The 23,217-nt window shown below is 38.0% G+C and overlaps 1 protein-coding gene across 6 annotated transcripts in view; it reads left to right on the top strand.

The window, feature by feature from the left end:
- Positions 1-4,263: 4,263 nt before the first annotated feature.
- The window catches only part of RICTOR (RPTOR independent companion of MTOR complex 2), a 74,835-nt gene continuing 55,881 nt past the window's right edge, over positions 4,264-23,217 (top strand). The window contains exons 1-4 of one of the 6 annotated variants that reach the window (XM_085568128.1): positions 4,313-4,399; positions 4,560-4,607; positions 19,821-19,937; positions 22,515-22,612. In XM_085568128.1, the coding sequence (XP_085424254.1) occupies positions 22,529-22,612 (84 nt within the window). In that variant the 5' untranslated portion in view covers positions 4,313-4,399; positions 4,560-4,607; positions 19,821-19,937; positions 22,515-22,528. Of the gene's footprint in view, positions 4,400-4,559; positions 4,608-4,875; positions 22,613-23,217 lie in introns of those variants that run through there. The other 5 variants (XM_021551552.3, XM_085568125.1, XM_085568126.1 and 2 more) reach the window with 5 other exon arrangements.

Here is a 23,217-nt window from a genome sequence, read left to right as displayed (position 1 = left end):
AGGTAGTGTAGAGAGTGATAAAGTCTCTCCTGAGCCTCCTTTTCTCCAGGCTGAACACCCCCAGCTCCCTCAGCTGCTCCTTGTAGGGCTCCTGTTGGAACTCAAAATGTCTCTCAGACATTTTTGGAGGTTCCAGGCCTTGATCAGAAGCATTTTAGACTCTGGCAGGCAGCTGCAAACAGCTGTGATTTTGAGTTTGATCTACAGAATGAGTTACCAACTTTGGAGGTGGAACAAGCAGTCACAAAAGCTTAGATAATATAGTAAAAGTAGTTACAAAACAGAGGGGAAAATGTTTTAGTATTGTACAGGGGGAGTTTAGCACCTGTACAAGGGGTTTTTACTTTGTACATGGGGGTCAGAAGTTCTAAGATGGAGGAAAGTGGGCTGATCCTGTTCTTCCTCCTTCTTCTTCCTTGCCTCCAGGTTCTTGGTGGTGCTGGCACTTATGGATTGGTTTAGAGTAGAAAAACACCTTGTAACATAGGTAGTAGGTATTGGGGAAAAACTGTAAACATATAAAACGTAATATAGCATATAAAAATAGCAGCAGCCCTGGGCGGGGAGAGAGAAGAAGAAGACAGCAGACAGTGAGGGTGTCAGGAGTGTGTGTGCCTCAGCCCGGGCCGCTGACCAAACAGCCACAGTCCGCAAAGACAATCTTTTAGATAACTAACAATAAACTGCCTTGAGACCGAATAACAAGAGCCTGTGGAGTTTTTCTTTGGAAGCACGGGTTGGAGGAGAAATTTCACCACCACATGGGACCCCAGAGCAAGCCTGGGGATCCCACAATGGTTTCTTTATATTCTCCTTTTCATACCTCTATTGACAGTATTAGCTGCTGAGAACAGAGTTTTATCATGTTCTATGCAGTTTGATGGTCTTCATGTCAAGAATAAGACTAAACAAATAGAGAGATTACAAAAACTCTTGCTAACAGTACAGAAATATCAAAGAAAGATTGATCCCATTCACTAGATTTTCTTATCTTCCTGTTTGTCCACATGTCATTCAGTATTTATCATTCATTTATAGCCAATTTGATGATATTGCAAATTAAGGAAGAGTACTGCAAGTACATTTCCGTATGATAAAATACTCTTCAGCTACAAATCAGACTAGCTCAGTTGAATTCAGTAAGTTATCTTCTTGTGTGCATAGTTTGATTCAAGTTTATGTTTTTTCTTCTATTTCTTCCATTTATACAATGGACAGGCTGCAGCTGGTGTACATTGCACACCCATATTCATTTCCATGGAGTTTAAATGATTCAAGACAGTTAAGGCTCTGCCATTAGCTTTCTCATTTGACCCCAAACAAGTGAAAAGCTTTCCTTTTTGATCTTTATTTTGGATTTTAATTCTTGAAGATCTATAGCTCACATAGTAGTATCTTCTACAGTATATGGCATATCACTGTTCAGTCTGTAAAAACGCTGCCCCACACATGAGAGGGCAAAAGCAACAATTTTGTGACTGGAAAAGGAAAGGAAAAAGCAGTTTCTTTTTGAGCCCTTTGCATGCAAGCCCAGAAATGTGACTCAAGTTTTAGAAGCCCCTTTCCAGTCCTTAAACATGTAGGAACATTTTACCCTGGTTTCAAGACCAACCTGCCTCTGCACACCTCCAGGTGACAGTAGAGGATTGTTATAGTCTCATATGTCACACTTTGCAGTTGGGAAAGGAAATACACCAGCAGCTCACAGGAAATTCTGCTTTCACAGTCTGTCCTTGTGTCTCATTTTGGAGATTTACTAAACTACATAGAGAACTAAACTCCATACTTTCACATAAAAATGATACATGAAGAATTAAATTGAAGCATTCTGATTCCCCATTTAGCCACTAATATATCTTTTCTTTGACTAGATTTATAGTGATTTGATGTATTTTGTTTTAGACATTGAATGACAAAAAAATAAATAGAAGAGGCTGCCATACACTGGATCAGCTGTAATCCGTGACACAAAATCCAAGTGAAGAAACTAATTTTCTCTTTAGTATTAATTTTCCCCTCCAAAAGGGAGAAAGAGATTTTTTTTTTTCACCTCCATATTTCTCCCCTTCTGCACACTCAGGAGCAATAATTGCTGATGAAAGTGCGTAGAAAATTTGACAGGCTAGGAACTTTAAAATGTTTTAAATAAACTTTTGTGATTCTTTCCCCACATTTGAGTGAAGACGAGAACATAGGAAAAGCTCATAAAACACATCCAAACTAGGGTGGGAACTCCTTATGCCACAACATTTTAAAGCCCTGACTTTCCTTGCAGCCTTATGTGTGAGGCTGTTGGAGGTTTTTTGTTGTTTTTTCCTTTGTTTGTTTGTTTGTTTTGTGGGGATCTAAGTGGTAGTTAGGGTTAATGCATTCTTACTCTTTTCCATTTCTCCATAATGAAAAATTTAAAATCTAAGTGTTATTTTTCTTTTCTTTTTTTTTTTTTTTTTTGCAATTGTGGCATATACTAATTATACCTCAAACTTCTTTTAACAGAGCACTTATAAGTGACATTATGACATTCTTTTATGTGTCATTATCAGAGACAACCTAAATTTTGCCTGCAAAATCCAAATATAATTAGTGTGAAAAAGACACAGGAAACTCAAGCCCCCCACAATGAATGTAACATTTTGATTATTAAAGAGTGTCTGCAGGAAAACATCTGCAAAAGAATACTCTGGGATTTACAAACTAGCCCTTTCTTATTCTCCCTTGTTGAAATACAATGTTTAGGTTCTCTTGAAGTACCTCATGTCTTCTACACTTTTTATCTCTTAAGGAAGAAGCAGGTGCTGAATGGCCGTAACATTTAGCATAAGTGTCCAAAGCACTTTAGATATAGATAACAAGTTCAAATCCAGTCCAGATTGGACCAATATTTAGTGGGGACACAAAGTCATGTGAAAATAATTACACAACAGCAGAATTTGTAGAAAATAGGATGCAGCATTACTACCACCAGCAGTTAATTTGGCATTTTCAGGAGGTCAAGGGATCCATGGACATGAGATCCTAAAGACAGCCCTGAGACATATTAATGAACCTGATCAAGGAAGTTCAACCTGTTCCTGTGTTATCAACAGATGAGCTTTTATTGTGTAGAGCTTTTAATTTTCAGAATCTTTGGCTCCTCCAAAACATTAGCTTCATATTTAACATATTTAAAAATCACAATGCAGAAGTTTTTTGAAGATCATATTTTAAATTAAGTATACTTGATATAGCTATAGAATAAGATTTTTCTATGTCTGGCATTAACGGATATGCCAAAAAGTTTTTACACTCTGTCTTACCAAATAATTATTTTACTCTCCTAAATCAGTATTAATGTTTTAGAAGTGAACCAGTAAATGTAAAAAAAATGAGAGGAAACTTAATGTTCATGAATACATAAAATCCCCAGATTTTTATAAGTAATGCTGGATCTGAATTAAAAGACCTTGAGAGGGAAAATTCAGACTGGAAAATTATTTACTAGAAAACAGGAAAGCAGTTACCTAAGCCTGTAAAGGTATTTTTATATGGCTAGCTACATCCACATTTCAACTTTATAATTATTTGCTGGATTTGATTTAGAGAATTTGGGATGTCAGAGTTAAAGGATCTGCCTCATCCACAGGTGTCTGTAACATCAGTGTGTGGTGTGGGGTGCTATCAGCAAATTTAAATTTCTCCCTAAAGATGAGCCAGTACATCAGTGAACGGTTTCTGGCAGTGGGACTTCTTATCACATTGGGGTTCTGGTTTGTTCTTGTTTGTTTTTTTTTTTGTTGTTTTTTTTTTGTTTTTTTTTTTTTGTTTTTTGTTTTGTTTTGTTTTTAAATTGCATATATTTTATTAACTAAGTTTCACAAATGTATAAGCATTACGAAGTAGATCAGCACTCGAGACTAAAGAGAGACCCGCTACGTACAAACCAAACAAGTGACGAAAAGCTATTTCTTTTTTCCTGTTTTTAATTAATTCGCGCTTTAAAAAAGCAGAAAACATCCGGCGTACAAAGCCGACGGTCCGCACCCACGTGAATTACCACCTCATCACAAGGCCCAGAAACCGGGAGGGGAAAGGAAAGGAAGGAAAGGAAGAGAGAAAGAGGAAGAAAGAGAGAGGAAGAGAGGAGGAGAGAAAGAAAGAATCAAACAAAAACACAGCAAAAACAAAACAAAACAAAACAAACACACAGGAGGAAAAGGAGCGATTTCCGCCGCCAGGCCGCTGCCGAGCCCGCCCCGCCCCGCAGTGAGGGGGGCGGTGCCGGGCGGGGGCGCCCTCCGCGTCGGCGGCGCCGCGCGCCTCGCCTCGCGAGAGCGGGCGAGGTTTCCGGTGTTGTGGCTGCGGGCCGCAAACATGGCGGCGACGCTCCGCGCCCGCTCGCTCAGGCACCTCCGCATCCGAGGTGAGGAGCGTCCCGCGGGCCGCCCCACCGCCGCCCGCACCGCCACGGTGCCCGCCGGCGTCTCCCGGCGCCCCCGCTCCTCTCCTCCCTTTTTCTTCCTTATCCCCGGTTTCTTCCTTCCCCCCCCGTCTAACGCGCCTCTCTCCCCCCGTCCCCGCAGGTCGGAACGACAGCGGCGAGGAGAACGTGTCCCTCGATCTCAGCCGAGGTACGGCCGAGGCGGGGGCCCGCCCGAGGCGGGCTGGGGGCGCGGCGCAGCGGAGCGGCCTGGTGGTGCCGCGGGGCGGGCGCGGGGCCGGGGCCGCCGCCGGGGGCTGAGCGCAGCCGCCCGCGGGTGGGAGCCGCTCCCCGGGCACCGTGGCGGGGCCGTGCCCGGGCAGCTCCGGAGCCGCGGGGCTCCCTGCTCTCCGCCGTGCGTGCCGAGGCTGCTCGGCCGCCGCTGGGGCTGCCCTTGAAGCCCCTGTTGCTCGCAGACAGGGTTGTTCACGGCGGCCAGCCTTCCGGCCGACCGTGCCCTGCGTCTCCGAGCAGCAGCTCGGCAGCGGCGTCTGTTCCTCTACTCCTTACTCCATTCCTTTTTCGTGTATCTCTGCGTGCCCTAGGCCGGCTGGCCACCCCATTTGCCGTGAGCCTCTTGCTCCAAGACCAGCGGCCACTCATCTCCCGTTTGCTTGTTAAATTGCTTCAAACATCCTCCACTGCTCTCAGACGGTCTGTTGTGGCGGGGGGGGGGGGGTGCGGGGAGGGGGAATGATAAGAGGAAGGAAACAGCGCTGATATCTGCTACACGCTGAGAAGTTTTGTCTCAGACAAACAGGTACTCGTTCCCTACCCACACGTATAGGATACAAAACGTGATCTTGCCTAGCTGAGTACTGAGGTAAGACTTAGACCCTCTCAAAGAGACTGGTATAATTCAGAAAGCAGACTTGAATGTTACTGCTCTATAAGTGGCGATATTTCGTGGGTAGAGGATACTTGTCTGGGGAGGGAATGAAGTTGATACTGGTGTGTAACTGTTCTGCTTCAGGAGATCCAGGATGACTATTATGCTGAATAGATCTATTTTATGGGGAAGTCGGTAGGGAAATGACAGAATCAATGAGATAAAAGTGGCCTATGAAATGGAAAGGAAGTAAAAATACCAGCAGAAGAAGTACTGTTTTCATCTTAAAATTGTTGATACTGCATTATACGTTATTTAATTCTCTTTTCCCACAAAGTAAGCTGTGTTTAGAGTTATTTTATTAACCAATTTTGTCGTGGGCTGCAAGTTATCTCTGTGTATACATACCATATTTACAAGTGAGTTTTAATAACCTGGCAAACTGCTGGGGTTTCCTCAGTTTAAAGAAACAGACTCTTATTCTATCTCCCAGTGGACATGATCACTTTAGAGAACTGCTGTCCTTAAAAATTAAAGCATGTGAAGCTTTCATCAGCAAAATGTGGAAATGAAGGCCTTAACAGTTTAAGCACATGACAAAGTTGTTACTGTAAGCAATGTTGCCCGTTTATGAAATCTGCAGAATTAGTATTTTAATGAATGGGTCTTGTAATTTTTTTTAATGTTCTGTAGCATACTGAAATATTTTGAGGTGAAAGAACAATACATGAAATTTAAATGCTGGAGTGGTACTTTCGAGATGTGGTCTGTTTGAAATCTTCTAATCAGTATTTGATAGGTGACCATCATTGTGATATTGATTTTTGCCATGCGGTGTTTTCAGCTGCCTGCTGATTCCAAGAGACCTGTAGTAGTAGCAGCACAACTATTACACGTGTATAATATTGTAAAAGAGGCTCTTGAGTAAGATGCAAACTTCATTTTTAATATGTGCTTTCATTTTATTTTTTTATTAAAAAAGGTATTTTGCACTGTGGCAATGTATCTTCTATTACCAAAAAGAATAAATCATTGGGGAAATCACATGAGAAGCTACTTTAAATTTAGATGTTAAAAACCCAGTGGTTTTCGATTTTCTGTTAGAAAGACTACAGCTGACTGATCAGTAACGGTATAGCACTATATATCTGTGTAGATATTAATTGCATTTTAAAGAGGAAACAAAAATAAGAAGCTTAAAAGTCTCAGCAAGACATTAAGCTAGAGGATAACTTGATTTCCATGGTGAACACAACGAGTATTTGTTTTTCCAGCTGTTACAATAGTTATGTAAGCAATTATTTTAAATATTTTGTTACCCTAATTTGGTACTAATAGCACAATGTTTTGATTCACTGTGTTGTGCAGATCACATAGTTTTCCACAGGGCTCACGTTTGCATTAGCTTAAAAGAATGTTCTAATGTTTTTTGTTTCCTGGTACAACTGAACTTTGTGTTGATTAAAGTGAAATATCTGATTTGGGAAAGCAGAGAATTGCCATAAACAGAGCCTCAGCCATATGCTTCTAGTTACAGGGGCCTCTTTGTTACAAACACAAGAAATTATATTGGTACTGCCTTATTTTGGATAGGTTCCTGTTAGTAATGGCATGACTTATCCTAGAGGTTAGACCTTGACTCGTCCATACCTGTGACTACACTTTCCATGCAAGAGGCCAGTGCTGTTATGAAGAATTTCGAAACAAATAATAGATGTGGGGAGAGCACTCCAGTCTGTGCTGCCCTGAGTTCTGCTTCTTCCTGGCTTTTTGAGCAGTAAGGCTTGAAGAGTGCCTTGCTGCTTGCAGAGTGATCTGCATTTCTCTGTATAGTTTGGTTTGCTCTTTTCTCTGGTCCTGTAGTTACATGGTTGCTCATGTTTTCCCAGAGGACACCAAGCTTTTTACAAAGTTTTAACATGACTGCTATACTAGGTTTACTTTTTGGAGCTTTTTGGTGCTTTGCCTTTTTAAAAATGATACATTATGCTTATGAAAGCCATGTTGCATGGTGGTGAATGCTTCATTTTGTGTGTAGGTATGTGTGAGCTTTTTCTTTACAATTATTAATCTGGTTAAAGGTGATAATGTAAAGTAGGTGTGTGGTTTGCTTTTTCTGGATTGGTTTTTTACTTTTATGGGGGGTGGGGTTGGTTCTTTTGGGGTTCTTTGTGTGTTCTTTTGTTTGTTTGGGGGTGGGTTTTTTGGTTTTTGTTTGGATTTTTGGCATGCGTTTGTTCATTTGGTTTTGAATTTTTTTGTATTTATTTTGCTTCTGAGCCACTAAGCCGTGCCCATCTTCTAAGGGACTGCAGATAAACCTTTTTTAAGAAAACCACTTCGCTGAAGGGCTGATCAACTCTGGAAAAATTATCCCAGGATAAACATTTGTGTGTGTAATGTTGGTCTAGTAAGAAAAAACAGTGCAGATACAGAGTAGACTCATTGCTTTTGTCTAGTTAAATTGTATATCATGTATTCTGTTGATTACAAAATTGCAATTAATAATTGCGATTTAGAGCACTCATGTTTTGGCCTTGCGTTATATTACCTGTTCAGAATAGAAAAGAAAAGGAAAAGGAGGACAGACTCAACCACCAGTAGAACTCCCACTGCAGTCATCTGGAAGGAATTAGCAGTGGGATGAGAGAGATTGGTTTAATTAGACTACTGAAATCAAGCTCATAACTTCCTAAGGCCAGAAATGACAATTGGTGGTATCAACCAGATTAGTGCATTTGGTAGGGGTTTTTCCACTGACTTTGGCCATGGCTGTGTATATAAGCATAATACAAATATTGGGAACCTTTTGTTTCTGATTGTTTTACAGGCATTCGAGGTTGAATCACATATATACCTCCTGCAGCTCTGGGCACTGTTAAAGGCGTGTGCATCCCCACTTCATGTGCTCTTAAGTTTTTGCAGGGAGGTTGGACTACATGACCTTGAAAGGTCCTTCTCAACCCAAACCATTCTGTGATTCTTTGCTCACTTCTGTAACTGAATCACCTTATACTGCTGGATGACCAACACCTCTTCCTTTGTTGGAATTTTGGCTATTGTCCTTGCGTCTTGAAGGCCTAAGTAGTTTGGAACTTGGCTAGTTGAGAGCAGTCTCATGGTTTATATCTGTTGTCAGGCTCATCTTCCTTCAAGGGATCCCTATTTTCTTGGAATCCTGTAGCTCAGAGGTTGCACTCCTATTAGGAATTTTTCAGAGCTTGTTTGCTTACCGGTGCAGGGGTGCCAACTGCATACTGAAGTTAAGTAGGGTGCTGTTGGTGTGATTATGTGTTCATTTCTTCCTTTTTTGAGGGTAGCAGTCTTCACTTGCTGATAGTGTACTCTTTAAACAACTGAAACATGTCTATCTCAAGCATTAATAATTTCATTTATTATTCAAAAACAAGATTATGCATTACAAGATTGTACTTTGGTTTATCAACTTTTCTTGTACAGCCGATTTTATTTTGTAGAGGTTTTGTAGATGTTGAGTCTTCTAACACAGGACATACATGAACACAGCAGAGAACACAGAGCTGAGAAAACTAGGGTTTTTTTCCTTTTCCCTGAGACTGATATTACAAAATTGACTAGTGTTATCTGAGAAAATGCTCTTTCCTTTTTTGCCTTTTTTTCCTGTCATGTAGGTAATAATAAAACATAAAGGAGTTGCATTTAACTTCACGTGGTCTAAGTGATGTTACTTTTCTTACTGTGCTTCCATAATTTTAAACCATGTAGTATTTGAGTCCATGTTCTCACATGGTATATCATAATGCATTGCATGCAGGGCAAACATCTCGGGATGCTATTTGCAGTTTACAGCCCACAGAAATGTCAGGCATTTTTAAGGGTTATTTGTGGGATAGTTAAAGAAGGCTGGATGAATTTTGTTTCCAAAATCAGCTTGAGATTTGATGACCATACTGTTTCCAGCTTCCTTCATCAGTGTGGAAGAAGCAGAGAGGAACAGAGCACACATCTGATACCGAAAGCTCAAGTAGTGGGGAAGCAAAAAATAACCCTTTTGTATTGCTTGCTGCATGGCAGTGGGGAAACCGCTGCAGAGATGGCGGCTGGTGCATACTTTTTGATGGCTCAGAGGCAGTTCTTGATTGCTAATGACAAGTCTGTTACAGAAGGCCTTTAGGTGGTTCTTCCTGTACTTGTGAAATGTAGCCTGGCTTGAAAACGTGGAGAAATAAATGGATCTCTTTCACCCTCACTTTGCAGTATTTTCATGGGTAGCTATACCAGGATGTGCTTGATCCAGTCACACAGAGCAATAGGTGTTTTTTTGCTCCCTTGTTTCTGAATCTGTAACAGAAACTGTAACAGTCATAAGAAGGTAATTAGTAACATTTTTAATTCAGTCTCTTAAAGCACGAAGTATGCAACAATGGGGCAAAAGCTGTTGGAGTGACCTCTTAGCTTTGCTGACTGAGAAACGTTATGCTGCATTATTTTTGTATGTAGAAGTTTTTTATTATATAGGAGGAGCAAGGGGAAAGCGATCAATGACGGTGGCCTGCTAACTTTTTCGGCAATGTATAAGCTTTTGATAGGTTTTAAAAGTAAGAGAGTTAAAGTGCTGAATACATGCACTTCAGAATTAAGTCACTTAACTGTCCTGTCTGCACTTGTGCTTGCACATGTGCTTTAGTTGACTGTTGTTTTGGGATTGTATAGTGCATTGTCCCAGTTAGATTAATAACAGTTTTATATCTTTGGCTTTGCTTCCTAAGCACTGCTTTTATAATCTTAAGACTTCTCAGAACTAGTAAGATGGTGTGTGCTTAAAATATTTCCACTTTCCATTTCTTAGAAACAAGAAGAACATTTTTAATGATGGAAAAATTTTAGCAAAATACCACTTTAAAATCCTATGGCTTATTTATCTGTTGTTAAGATTTCTGTAGGAATTGGGTATTGCCATGTCTTTGAAGATCTGCACTTACATCTGTCTTTAAAGTTTCTGAGTATAGCACCTCTAAATTTGTTTTTGTGTGGGGGTTCTTTGTTCTTGCTGTTGTGGTCAGAGAATAAAATGACCGTTCTAAGGTCTACTTTCTATTACAAGAGATTATTCTGTGATTTGGATCAGCATCACTATACCGATCCAAACACCTTTGTAGATGTTTAAGCAATGCTGTGTTTTCACAACTTTTTTCAATATACTTCCTCCCTGAGTGCTGAAGTATCAAAATCTCCTGCTGCCTTCTTGGTATATTTGAGTCTTTGTCATAAATGCTATTCCTGGGTGTTTTGTTGCTTCCCAGCATCTCTCACTTAGAGATTAGAGCAGTGTTTAGTTTCAGCATTTTTTTTCTGTTAGAGCCTATCCAGAGTAGATGCTGTCTAAATCTAAAACACACCCCTCATCATAAATACAGTCAACAAGGAAGCTCTGTCAGCCATCTCCTGTCCATAAAGAAATGCATTGCTTGCCCAAGCTGATGACCATCATCTGTACTTTACCAGTTACCTAGTAATCTCAGAAATTTTACCCTAATAACATAAAAGTGACACTTAACATCAGGTACAGTTACTTTACTTTAAAGTGGAAAGAAGTGAAATAGCCCTAGTTAAAATTGCAGTTTTCCTACTCTTTAATATCCATACAAACTCTTGACACTACAGAAAGGAGCAATGCTCAAGAGCTTTACAGGACAGCTTAAGAGCTGATGTTGAAATGACAACTGACTTGGGGGAATGTACTAAAATCAGATAAGTTTTTCTTGATTTTTATACTAAAACTCATTCTGAGGTTTCTTTTTTAAAACACAAGTCATCTACTTTTAATACTAACTACCTTCTTGCAACAAAGACAAGCACGTGTGTCTTGAGGCTTAGATAACTACACAAAAGATCAGGTAAAGTAAGAAGTTTGCTTTTCTTTGGAAGTGTTTTACCTGCTTGCAGGCGGGCAGATGCTTTTACAATAGTGTGGGTGAATTCACATACTGATCAGTGCTGTGAATAGTTCTGATACAGAATAGTAGGTGACATAACAGTGCTTCAGAAGTCCTGCCTGGTATTTGGCAAATTTTTAACTGGAGCACTTGTAACTGTGACAATAAAATGTATCGGTTCTAGTTTAAGAGTCTGTAATGTTAGTATATTTGTTTATGTTGCAGAAATTTTATTTTTTTTTCATTTGCCTATCATCTAGTGTGGTGATGGAAAATTTTGGAAGCAAGACTTCAGAAAAAGTGTATTCATCAAATCTTTGCATCTGATGTAAAGGAGGAACACTAGTAAAGATGCATAAATGAGAAAATGGAGTAAAAAAAAAAACCCAAACCAAACATAAAACCCAGTCCTAAAAAATAAACAAAAAATACTTAGTTATATTTTTTAGTTATGTTACTGAATTTTGCTAGCACACACTTGAAAGCTTTCTAACTTTCACCAGTGGCCTGCATAAGTTTGCATAAATAAATATAATGAAAAAATCTCTTCACCTAAATTCTACCTCAACAGCAATAGCCTTCAAATCAATGTTGTTCATTAAAAAATTAATCTGAGTGTTAGCCTTTGTAAACATTTTCTTAAAGGGGGAGATTTTTTTTCTAAATTTACAGGTTTTGTTCTTCCCTAGACTTTTCTAAGCTTATTTTAGTTAAACTGTCATCTACTACTATGGGTTTGGGTACATCTGAAAAGTCACTCATCTAATTGCTCCTGCAACATTTCAGAAATAGAGTTTTAAGTTTATTTATTTATTTATTTGCTTGTTTAGTAGAATTGTTTTTAATTGTCTGAGATGCAAAATGGAAGTTTTTAATTCTGTTTCAGTTGCAAAAATGGTTAGAGATCATAATTTCATGCTGTTTATAAGTTATACTTTCAGTAACCATTTAAGTCCAAGAGAAAAAGGGTAGCAGAATGGTAAAGATGACTGTTACTCGCCATCTTTGAAATGTCTCCTGTGAGTTAGCAGTTGTTTGGCTGAAGTGAAGTAAGTACATCTCTGTGCCCTATTTGCATATGTGTTCATTGTGAAATTAACTGCTTCTGTTGATTTGAGTCTATTGAATGATTGGTAGGAAATATTTATACTTAGAGTTAAGGTGTTTAAAGCAAAACAATATGGCCTTGACTTATGGAAATATACACAGTAAGAGTAACAAGGAATAATTTAATGAATCTATTCATATAAAGGTGTGTGGTGAACAACACGGATTTTGTTTGGGTTTTTTTAGCTGCATAGGAGATTGGTTTACTGCTTAAAGTGTACATAGACTATAAATAAATACATTTATTTAAAAATAATTACTTCATAAAAAATGGAGGACTATCAAGAACAGCTGTTGCCTAGAAATTACTTATTTAAAAACAAATTATTAAATCTGTAAGTAATCTTATTCCTTTGTTACCTCCTGTGCATCAGTGAAGTCAGAATTCAGTTTGAGCAACCTCATATCTAGAGAATTTAGAATGTGTTCATCTCCTTCTTTATGCAAACCATATGTGTGTGTCACGGGTAGACTTCTGGGTTTTTTTCATGAGGTACAAAAAAATTAAATAGAAAAAATCTTTCTGTTTCTATAAAAGTGGCATTTGCAGCTCAATTTTTAGCTTAGCCTGTTACTTCAGCTGGATAGGTTTTTCTAAGTTGAGGTTGACCAATAGATTAGGTGTCTTCTGTCTTCAGAGAATTGTATTTAGATCTTGTGAAATCTACAAATATGATTGACACTTCCTGTCCTTTTCTAGGAGAAAGAGTAGAAGTCTCGACTGATCACAGCAATGTGACAGTATTACCTGTGTGACAAAAGGAATTCCTGTTCCTTAGTATGAGGAAATGAAGCCCACAAATGCCATCAATCAGCACTGTTTTGAAATCTTCTGGTTATATATCATTTTAGAGTGGGGAAATTAGCACATGACATTTGCTGCAGTTTAAATGTTTCCTACTCCAGTCAGTGCTGTTTGTGAATTACTTGTAGTTTCTAGTTGTGTCCCTGTATTAATGTTATTACTTCAGTGTTTCCGTGTCATGCAAATTGTCCTTCATGTCTTTATCGGCACACTGGGTGATCCTACATCTGCTAATGCTGAATGACTTCTTACATGATGCCCTATGTAGCAGGATGTTTCTGGGGACAGTGGCTACTTCCTGACAGCTTTGAGTTTATTGGTAAGAGCCGTGCAACATTTATGCTTTCAGGTTCTTGAACATACTGAAATGATGCAGAGAAGAATCAGAATGCTAATTGGGAAAATAGCCTCAGAGTAAGATCATATTTCAGTTTGATAATATTCTTAGAAATATGTGATCAAAATTCTCTTGGGTGGTTTTGAAAGCAGATTTGCCTGGTCCACTCTCCAAATACTAGTTGCAAGATGTCAAAAAGGCACAGCGTTTTGTTAAAACAACTGAAAATTACAACCGTCCTGATATTTCTGCTTCTAGGAATGGTGGCAAAAAAGAAGAAAATGGATTGGAGGAACTGAAGATAATTTTCTAAACCATTACAATAAACTCCTATTTACCATTCCAATTCATCATTGATGTTCTGGGAAGTATTAAATTGATTTGTGTACAGACATAAGCAAATTTGTAAATCTGGAGATGACTTTTACTGGCTCTTGACCATAAGAACAGTTATACTGGGTCACTCCAACCTTGGCAGTAGTTGATAATTGTTGCAGAGAAGAGAGCAGAACAAGAGGGCAAGCAAATGCATAGTCACACAGTTATGGAATGTTCCCCAGCTTCCAGCATTTTGACCCTCACAGTTTTTTTTTCCTTTATTTTTTCTTTTTCTTTTTTTTTTTTTATGGAATGTTCCCCAGCTTCCAGCATTTTGACCCTCACAGTTTTTTTTCCTTTATTTTTTCTTTTTCTTTTTTTTTCTTTTAAACATCTGAGCTTTTGAAATTTTAAAGGAAGTTCTTCCTGAATTTTACTGTATTCCAGAATAATTTGTGTATTATCAGGTGGTCATGGTAAAAATTTCAAGAGACTGTTATTCTAGTTTGGTTTTAGTCATGATAATATGCCATAGCTATAGTTGTGTATCTTGTAGTGCAGAGAGATGACATTCTGGAGGGATTTTTTTTGAGGGGCAAGAGGCGGGGGAGCTGGGAATAAGTTTGTAGGTCACAAAGATATATATCAAGACTTATTGCTATGATTCTTGTCATCAATATGTCTTCCTGGGAGTTGGATATAACTGTAAATTTAAATGGAGAACTAAATGAAACATTTTGTCTCTATGAATAGACAAGGTTTTTTTTTTAAGAGTTGTTTTTTTAATATGCCTTGGTACTTTACATAGTCTTACCTAATACTATTTAATATTATTTTTATAACTGGTCTTCGTGGAAGTTTATGCAGGACACTAGGTTTTGTACTGCTGTAAAGCATTTAAAGAATAGGTTGTTTATCAAAAAGTGTATGCAATTAATTTTCAAGTCAGCATTATAGTTATCCTTCAGAATGGTCCTTCAGTTTTCTCTTTCTGTCCTGGGAAAGCTATTAACATTTCAGCTATGAAACCCATTTATTAGAAGTTTTAGCAGTAAAGCAATGCTGTTTACAAAGCTGCCATACAGATCACATGTTGGCAATAATTAACATAATTCCTAGGTGGGGATATAAGAATGGCTTTTGCACAGGTATAATCTCAATGTCTTCGTTAGAAATAATAAGACCACATTCTGGAAAGTGGTCCATTTTGGAGCTGGTCTTCAAGCTGACAAACTGCTTATTTTCTGCCGCTTTTATATGTACTTAGGAATATTAAAATTTAAAAAAAAAAGCCCTTTAGTTTGCAAGATCTAGGCACATCTGCAGAAGAGAAATCTGTACAATGACAGTAGGCATTTAAATTTTACTTTATGTTTTCAGAAGCGCATGTGTACCAAAGTAATCCTGATAAATTATTTCCTGTTTATCCGAAGTTCTAGTGATTCCTGGATCCTACCTTGAATGTGTTATCTTTTCCACTGATTTCTAGTTCATAGGTGTTTTTCTGTATGAGCTTTTTACCCAAGTGATGTAGGGAGATGATTAAATTTTGAGACTTTCTTTGCTGACTGCCATGAAAGAGAGGATGTGTACTTTTTTCCATATTAGTGAGCCAGTTTCATATATTCATAACTTGTTTTAAGCAATAAGAGAGAAAATAGTTACAGTTCTTAGTTTTTATTTGCTTTCTGTTTTTACATGCATGAGTTATGAGAACTTACCTATATTCAAAATAAAGTACTCTTTGTATGGTTACCTCATGAAAGCTATGAGACTCAAACTAAATAACTCTCTAGATGCATTTTGCTGAAATCACTCTTAGTCATAGGTACTTTTTGAGGGGTTACTCTCAACTGTTAAAACTTGATATGTGCGTGAATGTTTTTAATATAAAATTTCCAAGTCTTATTTGGCAAGCCATAGAATACAAAGTATTTCCCACCTTATGGCTTGAAGTATGATAGTAGAATTTTAACTATACTCATAGAGGATATCTATCTGGCTTAGTATTTAGTACATTTTTCAACATAACTATATTAACTTGATACTACAAATGGACATTTTTTTTGGTTGTACACTATAAATCGAGACATCCCTGCAGTCTAAGCATGTAATGCTGTGTTTTCAAAAATCACACGTTGAATGTAAAGTGTTCATGCATTGGTTTTTTAGCATCTAGCAAAGTAGAGTTGATGTGCTAATACAAGTAATACGGAAGTGATCTGTGTTGCGGAGTTTGCTTTTTTTATGTAGCTTTCTCATCTTTCAGGTTTTGTGAGAATATGCAGTGCATATGCAGTGAGAATATACAGTGCAGTTTGCACCTTTTGAATTAAGTGTAAATTAAGAATACTTTAATATCAAGAATATTGCATAAGTGTCCTGTTTTGGGGTTTTTTAGCAACAAGTTGATAATGATAGAATATTACTTATTATTGATGTCTCATTTCATTATTAAAGGTCTTGATTAAAATGTGTTTTAGGAGGCTGATTACTTATCATATAATTATACATAGGCATCTCTAAGTAACTGATTTCTAATGTTTCACTGCTTTTAATAACTGATAACTCGTTGTTTCAGGGGAATTGGAGAACAGTGCATTCATATTTCAAGTTGGTGCATTTCACTCAACTTCCTTCATTTTGACAGCATGTACTTTAACAAGCTAAGAACAGTTTAACAATATTCAGTTGCATGGCATTTACACTTTAAAAATATCTAATAAATGTAGGGGTGTATAGGAGGTTCATCAGAATGGTCCATTAGCTAATCATGACTGTGATTCTTTCAGTAAGAGGAAGATAACCTCTCATGTATGTCAATGCTTGACTGTATGAAGTACAACTTCCTTCTTTAAAGGAAGTATTTAAAAGTATTTAATCTTTTATCTCACTTTTTGGCCTTGTGATTCTAGTAGGTGTGACATCAGCTGCTCTTGTGACGTCAGTCTCTCATTTGAGAGTTATTGAATATATATACACATCGGCTACTCTACAGTACTGTGTGCTGTTACAGCACCTACCAATTGATGCATATAATACACACTCCTCAGTTTAACTCCTCCTGACTTCAGAGTTAGTGAATTATTTGTGTGCTAAAGCTTGCCATTCATTTTTTTTCCTTTTTCATTCACATATGCATAACAGAACAGCAAATTGGCATGCTTCTAGCTTACTCAATGTGGTCAAACAATGCTGCTAAATCTGTCAGGCAAAAGGAGTCGTTGCTTGTGCTAATATAGCTATTCCTGGTCCTATTTCATCCCTGCATTAGATGGAGCGCTAGCTGTTTTGTGTAGCTGGACTACTGTTGTGATTTTTCTCTCTGGAGAATGGGATCTGTCAGAATGTGTCATGGTTCTCACTGGGAGAAAACAATGTCACAGTCTTGAAGGGGTGAAAAAATGAGTCAAGCCTTAAAAGGTCATGAGAGTTTAAAAACAAACAACACACCCTTGGAGTTTTTTGATATACAGCATCTGTGAATTACTTCTAGGCATAGAGAGTGACGGAGTTCATGAGGCTAGAGTTTTTATAAAAAAAGACAACTTTGCTCTGTGCTATAGATTATACAGTTAGTGTTAGCGCAAAGAATTCTGGGTGAGAAACTGTTTCATATAACAGAAGTAAACAGAACAACTACTGCTACTTAAAAGTTTTTGCTGTTCAACAAAAAGCAGACAGAGAAAATGAGAATATTGATGAGCAAGGTAAGCACTTGCTGCAGGACACAAGTGGGCTGACTTGCAATTTTTATATGTATCAAGAAGGTTTTAGATGGCATTTGAGCAAAGTGGCTTTGTGTACAATAATTGGGACAATTTTCCAGTTGTAAAGTCCAGTTGAAAAAAAAAGGTGACTTCTTTCTACTGAGTGTCACGTGGAACAGGTATGTCTTGCTTCCACTAAGCTACTTGTGAATGGCTCAGTGGCACAGCTACTTATGAGTGAGTTTTGTAAGAATATAGTATTCAGTTTGAATCAGTAACTCGGTAGAGAACTAACACAGCCAGATATGCAAGAAAAGGATTCTACTGAGACTCTTGGCAGGATAATTTTATTGTGAATTTTAAGATGGATGCTGAAGTAGTGTAAACAAGAAGGGTGTATTATACAGCAGGACAGGAGAGAGAAGGAGAGTGAGGTAAGGGGTTGCACATCTTCTTAGAAGAAAGCTGGAAGATCAGTTTAGTCATTTTGCACAGCTCCAGCCTCGGAAGCACCATGGGAAAGAATATGAAGATATTTGGTTGTTGCTGTGGGCCAACTGGAGATCACAGAATCATTTTTGTTGAATGAGTCTAACCTGACATTGCCAAGTTCATCACTATACTGTGTTCCTAAGTGCCATGTCTGTGCATCTTTTAATTACCTCCAGGGGTGGTGACTCAACTACTTCCCCGGGCAGCTTGTGCCAGTGCTTGACAACCCTGTGAGTGAAGAAATTCCTCCCAATAAAAGTCAGCGTATCAGTAATAAATGAAGTGAATCAGGAAAGAACAGACTTTTGAGGGGGTCTTAAAATAATAAGCTACTTAATATTATTTTTTTTAGATACAAAATAGGAGGAGCTAGAGAGTAAGAGCTAAGAAATCTCTGCAGCAGTGATATGAAGCAGGGTCTGTAAAACAACACATACAACACTGATGAGTGCAGTGAGCTAGAGCATGGTGCTAATAACACCAGGGTTTTGAGTTCAATTTCTGTATGAGCCATTTACCAAAGAGTTAGAGTCAGTGATTCTTGTGGGTCCCTTACAATTTAGAATATTCTGTGAATCTATTAAAACAGCAACAACAGTCCTTTTCTCTCCCCCCACAACCCTCCTCCCAAAACAAACAAACAAACAAAAAAAAAAAAAAAATACAACCCACCCCAACAAACCAAAACAAGCAGAAAACCAAACAACAACAAAAAAGTATTTGTCAACACCAAGATGAACTGTTAACCATGACACTAGAATCTTAAGGCTGTGGTATTTCTTTGTAAAATCAGTCTGTGATTTTGCACTATGCTTTTTGCTATTTCTGTATTACCTGGTATTTTGTAGTGCCTTTTTAAGATTTTTTGACAGGAAGACAGACGGTCCTGGATCTGATCTGTGATTACAGGAAAGCTACATGGCTTAGTTGTGAGAATCCAGGATGTATTTAGTCTATTTCCAAGTCCATTTCAATGTGAGGGACAGACTAGCAAAAAACTGAATCGCCACTTACAAAGTCACATTGGTTTGTTCAAATTCTTTTACATCTGTGAAATGAAGTTTTCTTAGGCCGGCCTACCTTCCTTGATGGCTTTACTTTTACTAAAATAAGTCACATTTGAGTAAGTAATATAAATTTTCTACTTCTTTGTAATGTATGATGCATTTTCAGAAGAAGGAAAGAAAAGATAGCCAGTCTTACCTTGAAGCCAGTATGTCACAGTTATTTTGTTAAATTTTTGTATAGGATACCTTTTGTGAGAAGGTTCTTCTGAAGTTTAAAACAAGACTTCACCTGACAGTGTTTGACCAAATGGCTTCTGTTATTTTAATTCCTTCTGAGGTAATATACTATTGAGAGGGTCTTTATTTACTGTCTTTTTTCTTTCCGCAGCAGTATTGGTTTTGATAGGATTGAAGAGTGCGACAGCTAACTTGCTCTATTTATATTTTCAGTTCAGTAGTGGAAATGTCTGTCATGTTCTGAGTTTTCTCACAGTTTTGTAGCTTTTGCTCTGGAGTCCCTTGTTTGCTTCAAATTACTTACCTGCTAATAAAGCTTCTGGGAAATACCTGACTGCCCTGCTAAGTACCACAAACGTGTCTTTCCTCAAACTTTTTAGTCTCTAAAAATGAATTTTTCCTCAACTGAAAGAGGACAAAGTGAGGAAAAAGTTGGCATAACTGCAGTTTTTCATGCAAAAATAGAGGAAAATGGTTTTAGTATACATTTTTTTTAGGCATCCTTATTATACAGATCTGTCATTGCTACAGAATTGTTAATATGGGAAATTGTAGTATCGTTGTGTCCTTGTTTCTTCATATTCAAACTGACTGCCTTTTTCCACAGGACCACTTGGGCAGTTCTGAGTTAATGCCAGCTTTATCAGATAGCCGAACAAGAATGTCCATTGCTATTGCACAAGAGGTTTTCTGGGCTAGTCCTGTGGTCTTTCCTGTCTGCACGGTGAGCTTAGTTTTTGTAGGGCTTTGTTGTGCATATGTAGCCATCTGCAGTTTAAAAGTCAAAACATACTTTCAGTCATTTTGGAAAGTTATGCTGCTCTAAAACTGCTCACCTAGGATCTTTTCTTGTGGCATAATGGGGACTTCTACAGATCCAAAAGTGTTGTGAGCCAGGGAAATTCCCACGCATTATTAAAGGCAAGCCAAAGTATAGATATGAGCCAGACTGTTTTCAGAGAAACCAGATTATGAGGAAGCCATCTTCCTCTCCTGTTAATTTCTCTTGAAAGTAAGTTTATGATATAAGCTATTAGTAGTGCTGTTAACTAATCCAAACTACTTGTTTTCAGTGAGGCTTATCCCTGAAAATGTCCAAGGCCGGGTTAGGTGGGGCTCTGAACAACCTGTGTAGTAGTGAAAGATTCCCTGTCCATGGTGAGAGGTTGGAACTAGGTGATCCTAAGGTCCTTTCCAGTCCAAACAATTCCATGATTTTATGTCTTATGCTATTGCAAATCTCTTAAACTGAGTTAAGCCCTGGAAAAGCAAATTGTGCAGAGGAATCCTAAACCTGGTATAGATCCAGTAAGATTCTCATTGTCTCTAACTTCTGTAATCATATAAAATATTTTTTTCTTTTTTTCCTGGGGATGTGAAGAGGTCCGTGCACGTATTCCAATTTAAATTCAAAGTTATTAGATATCTGGTTTGCTGTGCATACTGCACAGCAGTGCAAGGTAGTTGTGTATTTCATTGTGTATCTGATGGTTGACTTTGCGTCTGAGTAGATTTGTGGAAAAGAATCTTTCACATCAAGCTGGTGCTAATAGACAGTGATGCCCACATTTAAGGCTTACCTTGTCTTCCCACAATCTCACTGATGCTTTGTTTGAAAATTACCAGAATTATATGATGTGACAGTGGCATGTCTATATATGTGCTAAAGTTTCATTATAAACACCATAGTCAATATAATTGCTTACCTTACCCTTGAGTAAGCATCTAGCAGCTAATCAAGCTGATGGCATTTGATTTCATTGGCTGATAGACAAAATCTTCATTGAGTACAGTGGGTTAACAGGTTTGTACACTTTAATTGGGGTGCCTACCTGTAAGTGTTGTAATTTTAAATCATGTATTGATTCCTGGTGGTGGTGCAAATACAGGTTGTGTCTGTCCAAACACATTCCAAACACCTATCCTAGTAAGATTGCTACTTATGTTTGCATTCTAAATTTCTTTAAGTTTTTAAAGTACAGGAAGTGATGTGAAAGCATGGTTTGTAGAGGGGTAGTGAAGATTATGCTTTCTTTACATCTCTAATGCTTGATTTCCTTTGCATAATGAAAAATACGCAAACACACTTTTACAAGTAACAGGAACATAAAAGGCTCTATGTGCGCCACAAACTCAGCTGTAGCTGTTCCATTCTGTAGTAGGAGGCAAGTTTTTCTCTACTGAAGTTAGTGTGGGACATCACACACAAAAGCTGTCTCTTTGCTGCTTATAGATGTCTGGTGTTCAGACTTGTTCTAACAACTTCATTTTATGTAATGCAGTTATATTTTCTTTTTGGTAATGTATTACTTTCTGTCGTTTACATCTTCAGGTTAGCCTTTCATTTATCACAAACTGCTGATACTTACCCTCAGTATCTAATCTAAAACTCCATGAGAATCCTGCATTAAATAGGTCCCTTTAAAAACTGCCCTACTGCAGTACCACCACATACTGAACTTACTGTGTTGTCTTTTAACAGTGCAGTTGTGCAGCTCTGTAGGCCCAGCCTCACTCTGTGCAGCTTGTTCCACTGTGCCTCAATTTCAGCCTTAATTCCAAAAGTGGGACAAAAGCATCTCTTCTCATCATGATACTCATTCTGTTTTCTATGCAGGGTCATCAGTTGGTGTGTGAATAATGGTTTCTGGGTGGCATTTTTTTGTTCATCTGTTTTTGTTGGGATGGTGGGCCCTTAAGAAGAAAGAAGAGTACATTCTTAAGGCATTTGTTTGCCTTGTAGTTAACTTACTATGTCACTGGAAAGGGCTAGCCCTCTATTTAAAGCATCACTGTGGAGAGCAAGTAATGTGGAGAGGAGAAAAGAGGTCTCATCTTTCCAAAACCTACCAACCCTTTGTCTGGAGGAGAAAAAAGGAATAAAGTGGGATGCCAGTAACATGCTATATTTTAAATTCTGTTTTTCAGCTTTGTTTAAATTACAAGGGGATTAACAGTAAAATTGTTCACTTACAAGATGTAAGGATTAGCATTTCAGACACTAAATGGATTTCTTTGTCAACTGCAAATCTAAGATACTGATTAAAATCTGCTTTAAAGTAAGAGTATCTCTTCTCCATGGCCTTTAGCATTTATTGTACAGACCTCAGGTATGCATGGTTTTTGGTCCTTAGCATAAATCAGACTGATGTTTCTTGGAGCAAAAGTGCTCTGCATCCCTTACTGAGACCAGGAGAGTACCTATTGTATTTATGAATCCTCATGTTGAATGCATGTTTAGATTTTTCTTCTTTTTTATTTTCTTTTACTGTATCTGCTAATACCCTCTTTTCTTTTTCAGACCCTTGTGATAATATGAGAGAGATTCTCCAAAATGTGGCCAAATTGCAGGGTGTGTCAAATATGAGAAAACTAGGTCACTTAAATAATTTTACTAAGGTAAGAACTCAGAGTGTCACAGAATAAGTAATTGTACAGGTAAAATGTTTCGTATTTACTCAGTCAGACATTGGCTGGGATGTTAATGAAATTGCTTAATATTACAGAACAGTACTTGAAGCCTACGTATTGTGGGAAAGGAAGGTAAGAAATAAAAACACGCAAATATGTGAATGCAGAGTTATGCTGAAGTTTGCATACCTGTCCTGCTGGCTGAATTTTTGTTATATTTTATTGCTTAGAAGATGGAAATATCTCCCAGTTAATGGGTTAAGTTGCATAATTTGAGCTTAAGATTTAGTTCCAGCTGTGTAGGATTGAAATAAAAAATGTAAAATGCCATACTGAATGTAAACTGATAGAGTATGGTGATGGGGGAGGACTGTTTCATTGTACATTATATGCAATGTTTTGAACGCTAATAGAATAGGAACTGCAACTTTCACTACAGTTTCCATAGCAAAAAGGATGTAAAGGGCCCATTTCTGGATTATGTCTGTGTTGATGATTTTTGATGTGCTTCTTCCAAATCGTGGATCTGTGACCAGTAGGCACTGAAGACACAAACAGATCTATTGGAAGCTGTCACTGTGAGCTGATAAGGC

Source organism: Lonchura striata, chromosome Z (genome assembly GCF_050655825.1).
Source record: "Lonchura striata isolate lonStrDom1 chromosome Z, ASM5065582v1, whole genome shotgun sequence".
NCBI lineage: Eukaryota > Metazoa > Chordata > Aves > Passeriformes > Estrildidae > Lonchura > Lonchura striata.
Note: the sequence above shows the minus strand (reverse complement) of the source record. Positions and strands in the feature narration are given on the sequence as shown.